Source organism: Zophobas morio, unplaced genomic scaffold (assembly GCF_036711695.1).
Source record: "Zophobas morio isolate AGI-343-1 ecotype UQ-CSIRO unplaced genomic scaffold, CSIRO_AGI_Zmor_V1 ptg000023l, whole genome shotgun sequence".
Classification (NCBI taxonomy): domain Eukaryota; kingdom Metazoa; phylum Arthropoda; class Insecta; order Coleoptera; family Tenebrionidae; genus Zophobas; species Zophobas morio.
The window spans coordinates 8,945,470-8,962,259 of record NW_026972128.1 but is presented as its reverse complement, the minus strand read 5'-3'; the positions used below and the strand labels follow the sequence as shown (position 1 = coordinate 8,962,259).

Below are 16,790 nucleotides of genomic sequence, written 5' to 3'. Positions count from 1 at the left end.
CCCACATTTCATAATTTTGAGATATACTTATGGGCATAATGTCACATTCAAAATAATCTCCAAAACTGTAGTCATTAATAAAAAAAATCCAAAATTTCTGTTTTATTCCAATCATGTATTAGGTTCAATTAAATTTTATTCCAAAACTAATTTAAGTCCACTTCCATATGGACATAATCACATTGTAATTGATAATTACAAAATGTAATGAGTATTATTGGGTCTAATACCTCGGTGAGATCGCAGAGGAAGGGATCACCGAAAATTGTTCATAATTTAACATTACATGTTATGTGTAATAAAAAATATAGGAAAAAAAACCCCTTCATTTATCAAATAACTAGTCGTGTACCTATACAACAAAAATTTTATTCTCATAAATGCAAAACGTTAGGCACTTTCATAACACACTGTGATTACTTCAACGTGGAGTGCACACTTACATTAAAAAATATACACGTTACAACAAAAAGTACATTATAGATTGGAACGCCATGTAGCCAGTTATAAAGAAGCCAGTTCCCCAAGCAAACGCTCTGGCGGGTTGTGGTATGACAAAAATTGCATAGACGAACGTATGGATGAACCTAGCAGCAGTAAATATTCTAAACAGAAGAGTCGCCCACGCCACTGATGGATTTGTCAAGCAGAAGATAAATGCAACAATGATGAACAAGGGAATATTTTCAACATCATTTAAGTGTGCCCTAAAAAAAAACAATGTACTCGAATAAAAAATATTTCATTATGATTTTCTACCGTCTAACTCTTTCCACATGGTCGTCTACACGGGGTTTCAGCTTCAGGCTCGCTCCATCTTCAGGGTTTGCAAAGGCCTATAAGAGAAAAGTTTAAGATTAAGAAACTATTATGATGGTGATCAACATGTCTTAAATATTTTTTCGCTAGTCGTCTCAAGACTCAAAATACAAATTATACGTTTATTCAGTAATTACAACAACGCTTTTACAACAAGAGCTACAGCACTAATTAAAAGACTAATCTGTCCAACTTCAATACGATTAGCACTATTTCCTTTATCTACATCATTTTCGCCAATATCAATAGCCCTTTCGAACTCCAGTCCCGTTCCATTTATTTCTAGCGCGCCTGTTTTCTCGATTTTGAACTTTGGAAGAATTGTAGTCAGCGTAGTTAACCGCATGGTACTATTTTTCATAGAATAAGTCGTATGCATTGTAAGGTCTTCAGGTTTCTCAGCTAGTTCACTCGGCACTGATTCTGTAAGCTTTGATTCATTCCAAGTATGGTTTGGGTCAGACACGTTTTGAAGATTTTTAAATAATACGTTTTTTGTATCGTTCAGACTTGGTGAAGACGTCGTATTTAGTGGATCCTCACCAAAAGAACCAAGAAATACTGAACATAACACAAAATAGCCACACAATAAACGATTCATTGTTTGCAATTCTGACGTGGAAATTGTGTTCAAAAACGTTTAATAATAGAAAATTTATAAACAAATTTTGTTTTTTTAATTGACGGCACACTATGTTATTCAAAGTACTATGGCTTACCATGTTTCTGAACCTTTCGAACATGGTGTAAGCGGACAGTGCCAACACTTTTGCCACAAGAAGAGACGAATGGTATAAATAACTTTGAAAAAGTATATTGTTATGATTTAATATTTGCACCATGTTGGGATTGTTCGAGCTTTGTTCACCTACTAGACCAAATTTTTTGCACAGGTTAATTTTTACCTGTTTAGCGATAAATGAAGTGTTAGAACACCCGAATGTATGTTTAAAGTGCAAGTGGGTAAATAAGCATAACGATGATAACAAACGAGCGAATAATTCAATCAGGTTTAGAACAGGAGTTTTTTATATAGGTATTATATAGTATAAGTATAAAAATAAAAAACGGATCAATGTTAAAATTGATCAAAATTAAAAATGATAATGAATAATCATGACCTGATTAAAAAAGGACATTGTTCTTTATATCGTTGTTTTGCCATGTTGTATCTATGACTTAAACACATTTTTATCTTTACAACAAAAAAATGGTAATTTCATGGCTTTGAAAACAACGGTCAAGTTCTCACCATTGTTTTTCGTTAACGGCTGTGTGAAAAAACATTTCTGGTATTCAGATGGTTTTGATGAATTACTTATTATAACTGATTTTTCTACCTATACCTACTTGACAAAGCAAAGTGTATACGATTACAGAATTGCAATTTGTGACGTCATAATTTGGTAGCCCCAATTAACCAACCAAACATGTTTACAATTGTTCCAGAAGCTAGCTTTTGTAATTTTATTTTTTTTATCAAAGTTGTTCTATTTTTAGTCATATTGTATAGTACCGGAACTTACTTGGCGATTCTTCCAAAATGGCACATAGGAATGTGTTTTCCAATTTGCTGTTATCGTATTATCGTCAAAAACACGCCAAGATAATATAATTACAATAACTTTTTGGTAAATTATCTCTACTTTAGGTAATACTTATGAGATAATATAAGAGATAACCAAGAAACATATGAAACAATGTCCAAAAGTCAGAAATTATGTAATACCTATTACATTTATCTGCGAACTCTAAAAATGGTAAAAATTTCAACACAACAACATACAAAACGTATTTAAAGGAACGCTAATGTACAGTAATACATATTCAAAAACATTTAACACTTAATGGTTGTGGTTTCCCTCAACTTATTTTTAGAATAAGGACAGTGCATGATTTTGTATACATATTATAAATAAAGATTGGTGATTTCCTACTTGTTCCTCTATTTGCTTCAAAAACTGAATAATTTTCAAAAATGCAGTGTTGCCGAAATTCATAAGCCACAGTAATTAGTGCAGAAATACTCACCTTGAATTTGAATCTTGTAAATCCTGTCAAAGGCGACATCACCAGCATTTTAACAGCTAAAATTGATACATACAAAAAGTATGCACGAAATAATGGGCTTTCGACAAACGCAGCATCAATTGTTTGCGCCATTTTTGCAAAAAACAGGAGATGCGTTCAAAAATACAACCAGTAATTACCACCTAAGCGATACAACTACTGCTTATCACATTGTAGCCGGCTCATAACGATGACAAGTCGAAAACCTACTTGAACTTTAATAATGTAACGTGACATAACCTATATCAAGGGAACATAAACAAAATTACGTAGCATTTTTGAAATTTGATGTTAAAGTACAATGTTTCTATGTAGAACAAGTTTGAGAGTCGATTCCTAATTGGTCGATTGCACCATAAAAAAAACACGAAAATTTGGATTTGTTAGTTTCGTATAATGGGTTGCCTACCCCAAGTGACTTGAAACGCATAAAATACGAATTTCGATGGTATCAGAAAAAAATGTGTACAATCATCGCGTGTAATTTTATTTGTATTGACCAAAGTCCTATCATAATGTTGTTACACAATACAAAACTTGATAATCATGCAATAAATCAAATGAGTTGTATTTCTGTATAATTTTTATCAGTATCTACCTACCTATATTAAAAAATTGCTATTGTGGAAACGGGAACAACAGCAGCGCAATTTGCACAGCAGGAACAAAAAAGAGGGACTCGATTACAATACTTCCTTTGCTTACGCTCGGGAAGTAAAAAGTAGTTATAATAACTTTAACTGTAAGAGAAAACATGAAGAGGTTGAAGTTTCCAGAATTTAGAAATTTACGACGAAAATAAATGTATAATTATCAAAATGCACTTTACCCACACATTAGAGCATACCTAGAATTAATAATGAATTGAAGCAAAAGTTCGCTAACAATTATCAAAATTCAAAAATTGGTCGGTTAGGCACAGTCTGATCGAGTTGATTATGACAATGTGCTACATTTATTTACATTTTATAACAATAATTAATTTATCAACAGAAATGTACACTTCTTTGCAAGCTTCTCCTTTTTTATTCCGTTATACGAAGTTCCTGAATTGGTCACGTCCTCATTCACATTGCTTGATCGGACGACATCGCCTTTGTGTGAAAATTGTGAAAATTCACGCTCCTTTCTTCGAACTATTCGTCGACAAACCTTTTTGTTGCTTGTGCATAAGTGCCTTATGGTCCTTGTTGTGTTCTATTGTGAATCGCTCCATTGATCCTTCTGTATTCATTGTCCCATGTGAGCGACTGTTAGCGTACGCTACAAGTGACTGGCGTAACGTGCAAATATTGATTTAAAAGTTGTTTAGACAGAACTTCCCTCATCTCTGAAGCGCAATCAATTAAAAAAATCGAATTCGTTAGATTTACTATAAATTTACCTTTTAGACTATCTTTACAATTACTTTGAAGTGTGTGTAAGATTTCAGAGCAGTCAATGTCGTAGGGTCGAGGTTAAATTATAAAATGTTGTTGCACTATTTTGAATGTAATGGGAAAAAATATAATAGGTATGCAGTCATCATGTTTCCGACAGCGAGGGAAGTACTGTCTAAACTCTTTAGACCAATTTTTTTAATTTAGATGTCGCAGGTAAAAAATGAAGGCAGATTAATAAACCACAAATATCCAACGTGACACAAAACCAAAACTGCACCAGAATTTGCATGGCGGTTTGAAGCATTCGATTCCCTGACACTCGAATTAATAAAGTTTTAAACACTTTACGACGTGGTTGTAGGAACGAACATTCTAATTTTTTATCGTAAGGTTATATACTTATTTAAATAGACGCAGTATTGTCAATACCGCAGATAAAAAAATATTTTACATTATTCAAAATGACCACGTATGCTTTTAAATATTTGGCTGCATTCTTGACCAAACCTGTACCAATTACTCTTAAATATTGTAATAAAATAAATTCGTCAAGAGATCTCAACCGCTACTATTTATAGCTTGCGACTACCCAAATTTAATGACATGGCGTAAAATAAAATTCCATAATTGAAATTATTTTATTACCTATTCTTTACACCTCGTAGGTACATACTATATTATTCCACTGAGCGGAGTTATGAGCTCAATAGCATTAAAAAATGTTGGAAAATAATAATGAATATTTATTATGGAATATATCCTGAAAAAAATAATATAAAAAAAAAACTTGGAATCTTTATAGAAGCCAAGGACAAACGAAAAAGTGCACCAACAATTCATAGAAGGTAATAAAAATTCTGTAAATAGTTGCATTAAATTGTTAATTATTATTAACCGCTTTTTGCAAGAAATTGTTATTTCTGAACTCTCTGGCAAAAAATACGTAGAAAAATTGCATCAAATAACCCAGTATTTTATTCGTCTTCGGAATTTCCAGTTATTGCAGCTGTTTATCCATTAATAACAATGTAAAAATTAACATAAATATTTTTTTGTTTTCACTATTCGTTTCTGTGCAACTGCCAACACTTGTCTGACAAAGATGCTTTAAAAAAAAATTGTATTATCATAAAAAGAACAATGCAATTTTCTTTCACAACTCTTCGTCAGTGCATAGATAGATATGAGGTTTGAGGAAGATGATCTGCTGTAGGTGAATGTCGGCAAGTCAAACTAGTACTAGATCTGACTAGATCACATATTGCACATTTGCTTTAACGTTGATTGTATACATTTTAATTAAGATCCTGTAATCCGTAAATCAATTTTACTTAAAGTCTATTAGCTATGTTTTTAAACAAATCTTAAACTTTTCATTCTACATATATTATTATAAAATAAAAAAAATCAAAGAAAATTTAATAAACAAAAAAAATATAGTACTATTTCACCATACTCAAGACTACTGAAGTGCACTTAAAGTTTTAGAAGAAATATTAGAATAGTCTCGGAAAGTACATTTTTGAAAAAAATCCAGTCGACAGATCACAGACTGACATACGAAAACGGGAAATCTGTTACTACAAAACAAAGATCATTAGAAAAAAAGTAACATCTTTAGCAAAAATATTATTTTAACAGTTTTATAATATTTATAAATATAAATGCAACAATAAATACCTACTCACGCTTCAATTATAAAAATAAATCAGCGTTTTAAGTGCCATATAACCCATGATAACATATCCAACCAACCACGATAATCCTCTGGCGGGTTGAGGTGTAACTACAATAGTATAAACAAATGTATGAATAAATCTGCCTACTGTAAATAACAAAAACAGCGAATTCGTCCACGCAGGATCTGGGTTAGTCCAAATATAGGCAAATCCAGTTAGAAGAAACAAATAAATCGTTTCCATATCATTGCGGTGACCTCTAAAAATTTGATTCAATGAAATCACCATTTAATTGTTGTAAAACACAAATACCTGCGAACTCTTTCTACATTTTCATTGGTCCTCGACACTACTCCGCGCAGGAAGACGGCATCTTCTTCGCAAACGAAGGCCTGAATTTATTTTTATTGTACACATAAAATTCTCACCATTTCATCAAATTGTTCACTCACGTTATTTAAAAATCTCTGTCTGATCGTTAACAACGTCATTAGCATCATTTTCAGTGCGAGTACTGCTGTGTAGAACAAATAAATCCGCAGAACGGGATTAGTTCTCAATAGATGTTCAAACGACACTTCCATTTTTCAGCGAGTATCTTGAAAAACTAATTTGTTGTTTGCGAAACGCATGAAACATATCGGTCTTCCTTGGGTTTCCTGTTTTGAATAACCGAAGGTAAATATGTAGTGCTACAAAATACTGGTTGCTGTATTTTAATCAGGGTCGAAGCAGTTTAAGAAACTACAGTTGACTTTGATCTTTAAATTCTTGACGTAGGTACATATTTGTGTCAGTGTTTGATGTCATAGCTTTACGTCTGGCGTGCAATAATATTTAATAAAAGCTTTTGCTGGTATGGAATGCAAACGAAAATGCTTTAACCTTTATGAAAAATGTGCATTTACCTATTTGATCCGCTGTTCTGTGTATATATATTACCATAATTTTTCCCTAATCTCTAATAGATAAGTAAAGAAGTGTTGTAAGATCACGACTTTAAATAAAAATTCGTTTGCGTGTTTTCGTGTGTGTTGTTCAGTTTATTGTGTGAATTGTAAAAAACGAACAAAAAAATCTTTTTCTAAAAAATTATTTAAAAGATATTTACTAATAAATACACCCTGAAATTAGGCATGTTTTTTTTAATTAAGTAGGAGTTTTTTTTTGCAGTACAGTATCGTTATTATTGATGTTACATAACGAAATTTGTTTATACTTATCAAAAATTAATGACATCAAAAAAGAACACCAAAATTTTATCTATGTAGCTTGGACATGTGTGATACTGAGTGTTTAAAACACCCAGGTAACTTGTCCACTAATGATTTATTCATTTAACATAACAAGCAATTAATAAAAGTATTTGAAAAATCTCTATGGTTGCATAAATTCAAATTTATGCCATGAAATTCCAATAATTTGAAAATATAATCAAAATAATTAGCACAATTTGTGCATCCTTTCTAAATAAATTTCTCGAAATCAAAGTTGGCATACTTTTGTTTGTTTAATATACAGACTGATAAAAAATGGCGCAATAAGTCGACGAAACATTATTAGATAGACGACTCCAAGTTCGGAAAAAAATATTTAAAAAAATTGTACTTTTATTCCTATGTATTCTGTGTATTATAAAATAAAGGAAACGATGACTACACCCCAAAATTATATTGAATAATGAAAGTCCGATCGATTTCGTATACCCAAAACAATCAAGTGAATTAAAATATGTTGTGCCATTTCTTGATCACCTGTATAAGTATTTAAGTTTATTTCGAGTTTTTTATTATTTTGAAATACATATAATGAAATTATTATTTACCTTGTAAAAAATATCGTTAACTTTCTCTACTACAGGGTGGGGAATTAAGTGTCGTAAGTTACGACCTTCCAAATAAAGGTAACTTCAAAGTCAAGTCCGAAACTAAGGAGGAAATTAGTGTCCACTTAAATTATTGCTGTTATAAGCAAAACATGATATTTACTTATTTTGAAGAAATTTTTACAAATCGCTTTATGGTGGTAAATATTTTTTTAGAGTAATAGGGTGGTAAATATTTTTTTTGACTAAGAAGTATGGGCTTGATCTCTATGTTCAATTTTTAAAAACACACATCAATGCATTGGAAGTACGTAACCAATGTTAAGCCAAAAACACCGCACGCGATTTTGTAGAACAAGAAATTATAAAGTAATTGGAATGAAGTTAATGTAGACATTGGGTTTTAGATATTTTTTAACTTATTTTCTTCAGTTAAACCATCAAGTAGTTTGACGTAATATTGGCTGCATAATACCTACTTCTAATGCAGTGATGTGTGTTTTTTAAAACAGATGAACATAGGGATACGTGAATTAAAAAAAATATATTTAATGGACCAAATTGTAGATAATTATAGGCTTAAAACCATGATTTTACATAGTGGTTAATCCGCCTTGACATTTTTCCGAGGCATCGAATTTTCGCAAAAAAAATCGAAATTATTATTTATTATTCATAGTTATATAAGTTCCTACCATACGGTTATTCATAAACTTATTATTGCTTACAGCGTGGTTTTTATTATCTATATTTTTTAATTGATCAAATCAATTGCTTTATTATTAGTATTACATGCGCGTGTCGGAATTGACATACGTGTCTTTGCTGAAATGTTGATCGGAACATTTTCGAATGGGGAAATTCACTAGAAATATAGACACAGCTTTGCGTTTTATCAATGCATTCATATTTTTGGAGCAGTTGGTAATCCGTTTCCTATCAAGGAGTAGAGAAGTGCACAGATTAAATATAAACAGGTTAACATTGTGCGTTCGAAATTTCGAATCAAAGGCTGTGGCGGAGTATAGGTGATAAAATTATGATACATTAATGAATTTAAAAAACAAGCTCTACAGAAATTAAAAAAATATATATAGGTTGTTATTTAGTTTATTATACTGTTACTGATTTTGTAATTTTTCAAAAAAGTGGGATCTAAAAACAGAACCTCCATCTCTTTAAAAGGAAGAGGATAAATTTAATTGTTCTCTCATATCTATATTAAACTTGATCTTGTTTTTGATGCGTTTGTGATAATTGATAATTAAGTATTAGAAATGACCATAAAGACAGACATCAATTGTCAGGGTAGTACAGTTATTGTCTCTACACTTATTCTGATCGTTTACAGTCACATATTCTAAAATTCTGTATTATACAAACGTCAAACATGCCATGTTCAGCTCTTCTGTCACACTGTAACAACTGCACAGACAAAATTTGAGAAAAAATCACGACAAATTAATTTGCATTCATGTTAAAAATTACAAAAAATAAAAAATAACAATACTTTAGAATTTTCTCGATAGTTATTTGTCATTATACCGGAAATGTTCTGCTTCTTTATCTTTTCTATTTCACCCCATCCTATAATGTACTTCTGATTTTAAGTTAACATATGCGGATTTTCTGAAAAGTTTTATATATTGATTGTGATTCCACGATTATAAAAAATGAACTAAATTTTAAATACGTTATTGTGCTTAAACGACGTGTTTATAAGTTTTCCATTGCTTACAAAAGTTTAATAAAAAACAAATATATGTAAATTTGTACAAGTCAAAAGTAATATATTTATCCCTACCAAACAACTGATGATGTCATCTCAAAATTGTGATCTCGCAGGAAGTGCCAGCCTGACGTGGTTCATTTCATTCAAACAAATTTTAGCAATTATTTTGTAAATAATACGATTGTCTAAAACTGGTTTGTTCACTCTTTCTAATTTAGTTCATTTTATTTATTTATATTATTTACTATAAAGTAGGAAAAAGCGCCATTTAAATATTACATGTAATATTATAAACAATACAACAGAATAATATATACAGTACCTCATAGACCACGCTAACAAGTATTAACGAATATGATTATTTAATTACACACACATTTAAACAAAGTTAAATTTCACTTAAGAAGATAAAAACACATCGTCCATTTACAATATTCACGTCACTAAATAAATAAACACATATATAGCACTATGTATAGCCATGTATCCAGTTATCAAAAATCCTCCAAGCCACAACATAGCCCTTGTGGGTTGAGGAAGAATGATCAAAGCATAAACAATTGTGTGAAGGACTCTGAGAATCGTAAAACCGATATATAAAATCGAAGCCAACCATACGTAAGGATGAGTCCAAAGGTAGGCAAAACCAGCAGCCAGGAAGATCGGAATATTTTCCAGATCATTTTGGTGTGCCCTTCGTATTCTTTCGACGGTATCATTAACAACGACCTGACCTCGTAACCATTTGGCATCCTCAGGACATATAAAAGCCTGTAATAACACAGTGATGAAATAAAGTTTAAAGCCGGATTTCTTGTTTTTAATGTCTTATTAAAAAAATATAAACTGAAATATGAAATGCAAAAAACATATAGGTGTAATTTGCAAAATATTACGTTTTTGTTTGAATGATACAAAGTAAAAACAATACTTAAGTAAAGTACATAAGTGAACTCGTAACATTTTAACTATCTGGGTTTTTCTTTACAAACGAGTCCACAACTGCATAATTACAGATTAACATATTTTCGTTTAAGTGATACAAACTACGTGTAAATTTTCAAAAATTACTTTACCTTGTGTCTAAATCTGTTGTAAATGGTCAACAAAGTCACTCCCATCATTTTTAGAACTAATAAACAGGCGCATAATAAATATACGCCAAATGCTGGGTTACTTAGAGTTAGTATAAAATTTTCTACAGGTTTTACAGAACCCGTTGTGTTCACCATACTATTTAAGTAAACTGATAGGTGTAGATAACTAGAGGAAACTTTCACTTATTTGACTTCTTCACGTGTTATAATGCAACTACTGGTTCAAGCAGCCGTAAACATTCGACGTTAAGCACGCATTCGGTGTTGTCCTCAACTTTGTGGCTGTCCTTAACTTTGTTGACGTCCTTAAGCAGGTTTTCCTCTTCTATTCATCTCTGACATACTTGTTTATTTGTTACTGCAGCCGGAATGTGGAAATACTAGATAATTTTGCAAAAAATGATTTGTGTCCGATCAAAACAAATACCCACATGACGTAATGGTAATTACTTGCGTTGTGATTTGACTGTAATTCAAACATCGAAATTCATTATTTAATAATCAGGTTCAATTTATGTACAGAATAAATTAGCTACGAAGTTTATCACAACACTAAGATTTTCGAAGTATCATCAAAGATTCCGTAGTGATATTGATATAAATTGTGGGATTACATATTTGTGCGAAAAAAAATCTGAATCTTTTTTAGTTAATTAATTATAAAATATGGGATAATTGCGAGTACATTTTGCAAAATTTTGATATTTCTAACTGCGTTTCCACAACTTCAGTAAATTTAGAACGATGCGTTTGGCATCTGCTTATGAATAAATTTAGAAATAAATTCAAATTATTCAGTTATTGTCGGCAAATTTGCCTGTTTTCATGGTAAAAGTCGTTTTAATTTGTGTATTAATAAATTTAATGTCTTGTCAAACGTGTCGAAAATGCAATAGCGAAAGTGATTGCAAAAAAAATAAAGGAGGCATCTAAAAATTATGTAATTATTGCAAACACTTTATAAAAAAATTCCACAGAACCTCCCTCGCTTCTGAAGTAGACAAATCCCGCTTCTTTGAAAAATTAGAAAATTAGATGTTGCGATGTTTGTTTTGTGATAACATCTATAAAGTAAAAACCAGCGGCATAAATAACACCCCCGCAGCCTCGGTGCCGTGGGGGTGCAAATTGCAAGAGATTGTACAAGTACAAGTACGGACAATGTAAAATAAGTACATATATTTAAAGCACCAACGGGAAAAATGGCCTCTCAGCAGTAATAACAAGCTGTAATTTTGTTTGATTTGAATGAGTTTGTCGCCTCAGAGCAGAGTACTAAAATTATTAATTAAGCCACAGTAAACAGAATGTTCTGAATATTATTATTAATATTATTATAATGCTTATTAAATAAAGACGTGCGTATTATTACCTTTTCGAGAAAATTTGATCAATAAAAAATTAGTTATGACGTCATAAATAAAGATAATATACAGCGCTACAGAAAAACTGATTCGTACACCACAAGTATAGGAAAATATTACTGTATAACATTTAAATCATATAAACATAGAATTCTTTGTAGTAGTCAAATTGTTGGTAGGAATGATTAGCCAAATTTTGGTTCCGTTTATCCATCCACATGATATTTCTAATAGGTATAGTTACAAAATTTGACAACAATAGGTCCAGCAGTTTTGGAGATTACGCGTCTAATAAAAATGGATACAGACGCTAGACAGACAGACAGACAGACGGAAACAGGAGATTACCGTTTTCGTACTGTAAGGGTCATGAAACGTCGAAAAAATATAAAAGTGGTCATTCGTCCGATGCACTCGATTGCTGTACTTCCTTAGCTTACGCTTGGGAAGTAAAAATGTGGGGTAAAAATTCTTAAAACAATGTTGTAAAAAATTGCTTGTACTATACACATTTAAAAAATGGAGCTGATATACCTATCTATGTATCAAAGAAATCTTTAAATGTTCTTTGGGCAAGATCAAGGAAATGGAATAAACATCACAAAAATAAAACAATGAAACTAAAAAATCTAGGTAGGAGTAAAACGTTTTCTGATGCTGCATAAGTTATTTTTTGATTTGTTAAGGGGGGAGTTATTGAAAGGTACGTACAAAATAAAATCGGCAATTGGTCTCGAAGTATGGGTGGTGAAAGTAGTGTGTTCTCCTTTTAGAGGTAAAAATTTATGTCCAAATTCGTTGTACGCCTCTATTAAAAAGACTTATGACGCAAACCATTTTTTAATTCCTGAAGGAATAAACATGCTCTGAAATTTCTAGTTAAACAAATACAATTTTTAGTATTTAAAATTTTATTAAAAAAATTACAACTTACAAATTTTGCATATAACCCTGGACCAAAACTATTTTCTTTGACTCGATACGACGTGGCAAGAAAAATACACTTTTCTCTCTTAAAATGTGGATACCAGTCATTTTTGTTTTCACAAATTGTTGCCGATTTTTTTTCCTCTCGTACTTCACGTTTTTTATTATATTCTTGCTTTATTCTTTTTTTTTCAGATTAGTTTGGTTTTAAATGACATAACAGTATTTTTGATCTAGCTTTGTTTCAGAATATCTAATGGTATTATTTATAAGTTTATACTTAATAAAGATATAAAATGAGAAACTACACATATTGATTTAATGCAATAGCAGGAGATAACACACGACGTTACCTCAAAGTTTTTCAGTTTTGGATATTCGAATTCTATAGGTATTTTTTGCAGTGTATATGATTCAGATTAACACTAATATTATCGGACGCAATTCTGGTAAGAAAAATGTTATATCATATGAAATTGTTCTGCAAAAACTCATATAAAACTATGTTATGTATAATGAATTACATAATCTGTTTATCAGATCCCATAAAATTAATGACTTATGTTCCAAATTGAAAATATGTTAAAGTCAGTATAATGCGTCCTTACATAAAATAATTTTTGTTGTTGTTATTGTGAACTAAAAAAATGCAGTCTTACGTGGGATAATCTTCCAGTCATATTTATAGCATTTTTACACAGTTTATTGGATTTAATAAAATGTGTTTGCTAACTTTTGCAGCTTAACTACATACTATAAAAATTACGACTAAATAAAATGAAAAAAAAAAAAAATTCAATACAACAGTATTTTTTTGTACTTTGAATTTCGTAACATTACCTGGTTGTAATTTCTTATTCAGCCTTGTCCTACAGAAATGAGTTCAATACACTGAAATTGAAACTCAGATTTAAGTAAATTAGCAGACCATGTTCTATGTCAGATTAGAAAGTCGTGCTAATGGATAATATCGTTGCTATGTTCAAAATTTTCCATTATGTTGGAAATGTCAAGCCGGTTTTTTAAATAAAAATTACCTAATTACTGTAATATTTGAATAATAACAGTTATATAATTGTGATGCAGATCCGCATCAGTTCACAATTTCCTAGTAACTAAGGAAGCAATCTATAATTATAATAAATTTAACAATAACAACAACAGAACATCGTAATTTTTTACAATTACTGTTTTAACAAAAGTGGAGTAATGTTCTAACAGCCATATATCCAGTAACAAAGAAGCCCACAAGCCAAGCTCGTCCTCTGATTGGTTGAGGCATAATGACAACAGTGTACACACACGTGTGGACAATTCTTGCTACAGTAAAAGCAAAAAACAGGAAATTCGCCAAAAATGGATTTGGATCTGTCCAAATATAGGCAAAGGCAATCACAAAAAACAAGTATATGTTTTCCATGTCATTCCGATGACCTCTAAAACAAAATATTATATAATTCGGTTAAAAGCGGTAAGTGTACTTACCTACGCACTCTTTCTACGTGTTCATTCGTTCTAGAAACCATTCCCTTTAAATACATTGCATCTTCTTCACTAACGAATGACTAAAATGACATAACATTTAGTTAAATAAAATTTGTTATAGTAAATAACTACTTACTTACGTTGTTCATGACTCTTTGCCTAATCGTCAACAGTGACATAAACATCATTTTAATGGTTAGAATTGCGGTGTAAAACAAATAACTTCGAAACACCGGATTTTCGTACAGTAATTTTAGTTGCACATCCATCTTCACTAATTTCTTTGGCTCTGTTGAAACAAATCTGGCTGGATAAACACAAGAAACCTTCACAAAATTTTATGCGTTGCTTTTAATTAGACGATATAACGGAAAGCTGGCGTAAAAAGTCCGGTTGCTAGACCGAAGACTGGATCGTCCGACACGTTCAAAGAACCTATACGACTGACCTTGCTTAGTAAATGCGAAGTTCAACATTTGAAATCTCTTTTGACCTATTTTTTTGCAGGTAGTCAAAATAAACGGTGAATGTTACGTAGTGTTGTAGATCTGATATTTTTACGTAAAACTGGACAACCGGTAACGAGGAAATGTTTTTATAGAAGAAAGCCTGCGGTTGGTTACAATGACCGAAGAGGTGGTGGGTGCTATCTCGGTTCTTCTGGAGGAACTTGTAGGTGAAACGTTGCATTTCACTGATTACTGGATGCTCACGACATCGGCGATTATGTCATGTAGTATGTTTGCAGAGAAATTTGTGAATTACAATGTTTTTTTTTTTTTGATTTTGCATAAGTAAATTCTATTGATATCGATTATTTTATACTCTCTATATTATATTTTCTCGATCTTTCATGACCCCTAGAGGACGAAGAAATAGGTCTCCCGTTTCCGTCTGTCTGTCCGTCTGTGCGAGAGCAAGATTTTTGAAAATTTTGCTTTGAAAATGTTTTTTTTTAATATTTCGATATTTGTCATTTTTCATTTATCGATTCTGGAAAAATTGTTGGAATTTTCGAAAAAATAAAACCGAAAATCACTACAACTCGCTACAAGAAAATGTCTATGAGTAAATTTCGAATGGTGTTCGAAAAACAGTCAAAATATTCATAGTGTTGAAAAATTGACGAGCTGATTCGAAAAACATAAAGTGTTAATGGTTTTGAACCACGATATTTGAAAATGACATTTTTTTGCCCCAAAAACTATTATCTTTCATTTTGTTGATTCTGGAAAAATTGTAGAAATTTTCAAATAAGTGAAGCCGAAAATAAGAAACAAGAAAATGTCTTGAGGTAATAATTTCCGAAAGTGTCGGAAAAGTTTAATTAAAAAAGTGATCAAGTTGGCCTTGATTTTTGTAAACATTGTAACGTCTAAAATAAATTTAAATTTATTCTGACAACGCGGAAATGTCAGTTGTACACAACAGTTTGGGTTAATAAAACACATGCGCCTTTTGTTACATTTTCTTCTATCTAAAAATTTTTTTCGAAAATGATTTTTTTTAATATACAGGGTGTTATTGAAAGGTACGTACAACAAAATTGACAGTTCTTCGCGAGGCCTAAGAGGTCTGAAAAACTTATTTTGTGTTATCAAAATTGTAAGGAGAAAATTGACCCTTATCCAACCTTTTTAGACGCTACTGAAAGATAAATAGGTAAAATTAATTTATTTTAATAAATCCTAGCAACTGTGACAAAACTTTTGTCAAGACTAAATGTTGCTATAGAAACGAGAGATGATGTTTTTATCAGAGGCGTACAACGAATTTGGACATAAATTTTAATCATTTTTATTTCTAAAAGGAGAACACTTTTACCTGAACTTTTTTTTACTTTTGGCACCCATACTTCGAGACCAATTGCCGATTTTATTTTGTACGTACCTTTTAATAACACGCTGTATAAAATATCGAAAATCGGCATTTTACATTTTATCGATTCTGTATAAAATCTTGGAATTTTCGAAAAAATGAGGCCGAAAACATCTGCTACAAGTCGAAATATACAACAAAATGTCTTTAGGTAATTATAATCAAAGATCGAGCACTCTCACAATAATTCATACGTGAAAAAATTGAGATTTTTGAGAAGTTGCCTAAAAATCCTAAAAAATTCGGGAATATAGATCTAGACGAGCTAATTCCCAAAATAAAGTCTTGACAGTCCCGGATCAAAATTTTCGAACAACTCGGTTTGAAAATGGGACTTTTTAAATATTTCGAAAATTGTTATTTTTCATTTTATTGATTCTGAAAAAATTGTTAGAATTTTAGAAGAAATGAGGTCGTAAATAACTTCTGAATCTCGAAATAGACAAGAGGTAGTTTTCCAAGGGTGTCGAAAAACCGTCAAAAAATTCGTGTTGAAAATTTGAGATTTATGAAAAATTGTGGAAATTCCACA

The 16,790-nt window shown here is 31.1% G+C and overlaps 3 protein-coding genes across 4 annotated transcripts; all 3 read right to left on the bottom strand.

Annotated features, from left to right (window-relative positions):
- Positions 1-349: 349 nt before the first annotated feature.
- Positions 350-3,134, bottom strand: LOC135133950 (microsomal glutathione S-transferase 1-like). Its single transcript, XM_064062517.1, has 3 exons — positions 2,851-3,134; positions 760-836; positions 350-707 (listed from the first exon to the last, which is right to left on the bottom strand). Exons 1-3 carry the CDS (start codon positions 2,980-2,982, stop codon positions 461-463), a joined length of 456 nt encoding a protein of 151 aa, XP_063918587.1. The 5' UTR covers positions 2,983-3,134; the 3' UTR covers positions 350-460.
- A 2,702-nt stretch (positions 3,135-5,836) lies between these two features.
- LOC135133949 (microsomal glutathione S-transferase 1-like) lies at positions 5,837-6,702 on the bottom strand. 2 transcript variants are annotated; one of them, XM_064062515.1, is made up of 4 exons: positions 6,403-6,702; positions 6,263-6,342; positions 5,960-6,209; positions 5,837-5,851 (listed from the first exon to the last, which is right to left on the bottom strand). In XM_064062515.1, exons 1-3 carry the CDS (start codon positions 6,532-6,534, stop codon positions 5,963-5,965), a joined length of 459 nt encoding a protein of 152 aa, XP_063918585.1. In that variant the 5' UTR covers positions 6,535-6,702; the 3' UTR covers positions 5,837-5,851; positions 5,960-5,962. The 2 variants fall into 2 exon arrangements, with proteins under 2 accessions (XP_063918585.1, XP_063918584.1); XM_064062514.1 differs by lacking the exon at positions 5,837-5,851 and having other exon boundaries at positions 5,869-6,209; positions 6,403-6,701.
- Positions 6,703-9,745: 3,043 nt separating this feature from the next.
- Positions 9,746-14,992, bottom strand: LOC135134014 (uncharacterized). Its single transcript, XM_064062581.1, has 5 exons — positions 14,521-14,992; positions 14,381-14,460; positions 14,091-14,331; positions 10,584-10,787; positions 9,746-10,278 (listed from the first exon to the last, which is right to left on the bottom strand). The coding sequence occupies exons 1-5, from the start codon at positions 14,647-14,649 to the stop codon at positions 9,943-9,945; spliced, it is 990 nt and encodes a 329-aa protein (XP_063918651.1). The 5' UTR covers positions 14,650-14,992; the 3' UTR covers positions 9,746-9,942.
- Between the last annotated feature and the right edge of the window lie 1,798 nt (positions 14,993-16,790).

What these genes read in the sequence shown, in the direction of transcription:
- LOC135134014 (XM_064062581.1), bottom strand. Translation starts at nt 14,649, where the DNA reads ATGGATGTGCAACTAAAATTACTGTACGAAAATCCGGTGTTTCGAAGT. An exon ending in CACGTAGAAAGAGTGCGTAG is followed by an intron (nt 14,332 to 14,380) that starts GTAAGTACACTT and finishes ATTTTGTTTTAG; the next exon opens with AGGTCATCGGAATGACATGG. An exon ending in GAACATTACTCCACTTTTGT is followed by an intron (nt 10,788 to 14,090) that starts TAAAACAGTAAT and finishes GAAGTCAAATAA; the next exon opens with GTGAAAGTTTCCTCTAGTTA.
- LOC135133950 (XM_064062517.1), bottom strand. Translation starts at nt 2,982, where the DNA reads ATGGCGCAAACAATTGATGCTGCGTTTGTCGAAAGCCCATTATTTCGT. An exon ending in TTACAAGATTCAAATTCAAG is followed by an intron (nt 837 to 2,850) that starts GTGAGTATTTCT and finishes TTTCTCTTATAG; the next exon opens with GCCTTTGCAAACCCTGAAGA. An exon ending in CATGTGGAAAGAGTTAGACG is followed by an intron (nt 708 to 759) that starts GTAGAAAATCAT and finishes GTTTTTTTTTAG; the next exon opens with GGCACACTTAAATGATGTTG.
- LOC135133949 (XM_064062515.1), bottom strand. Translation starts at nt 6,534, where the DNA reads ATGGAAGTGTCGTTTGAACATCTATTGAGAACTAATCCCGTTCTGCGG. An exon ending in GACAGAGATTTTTAAATAAC is followed by an intron (nt 6,343 to 6,402) that starts GTGAGTGAACAA and finishes AAATAAATTCAG; the next exon opens with GCCTTCGTTTGCGAAGAAGA. An exon ending in AATGTAGAAAGAGTTCGCAG is followed by an intron (nt 6,210 to 6,262) that starts GTATTTGTGTTT and finishes TCAAATTTTTAG; the next exon opens with AGGTCACCGCAATGATATGG.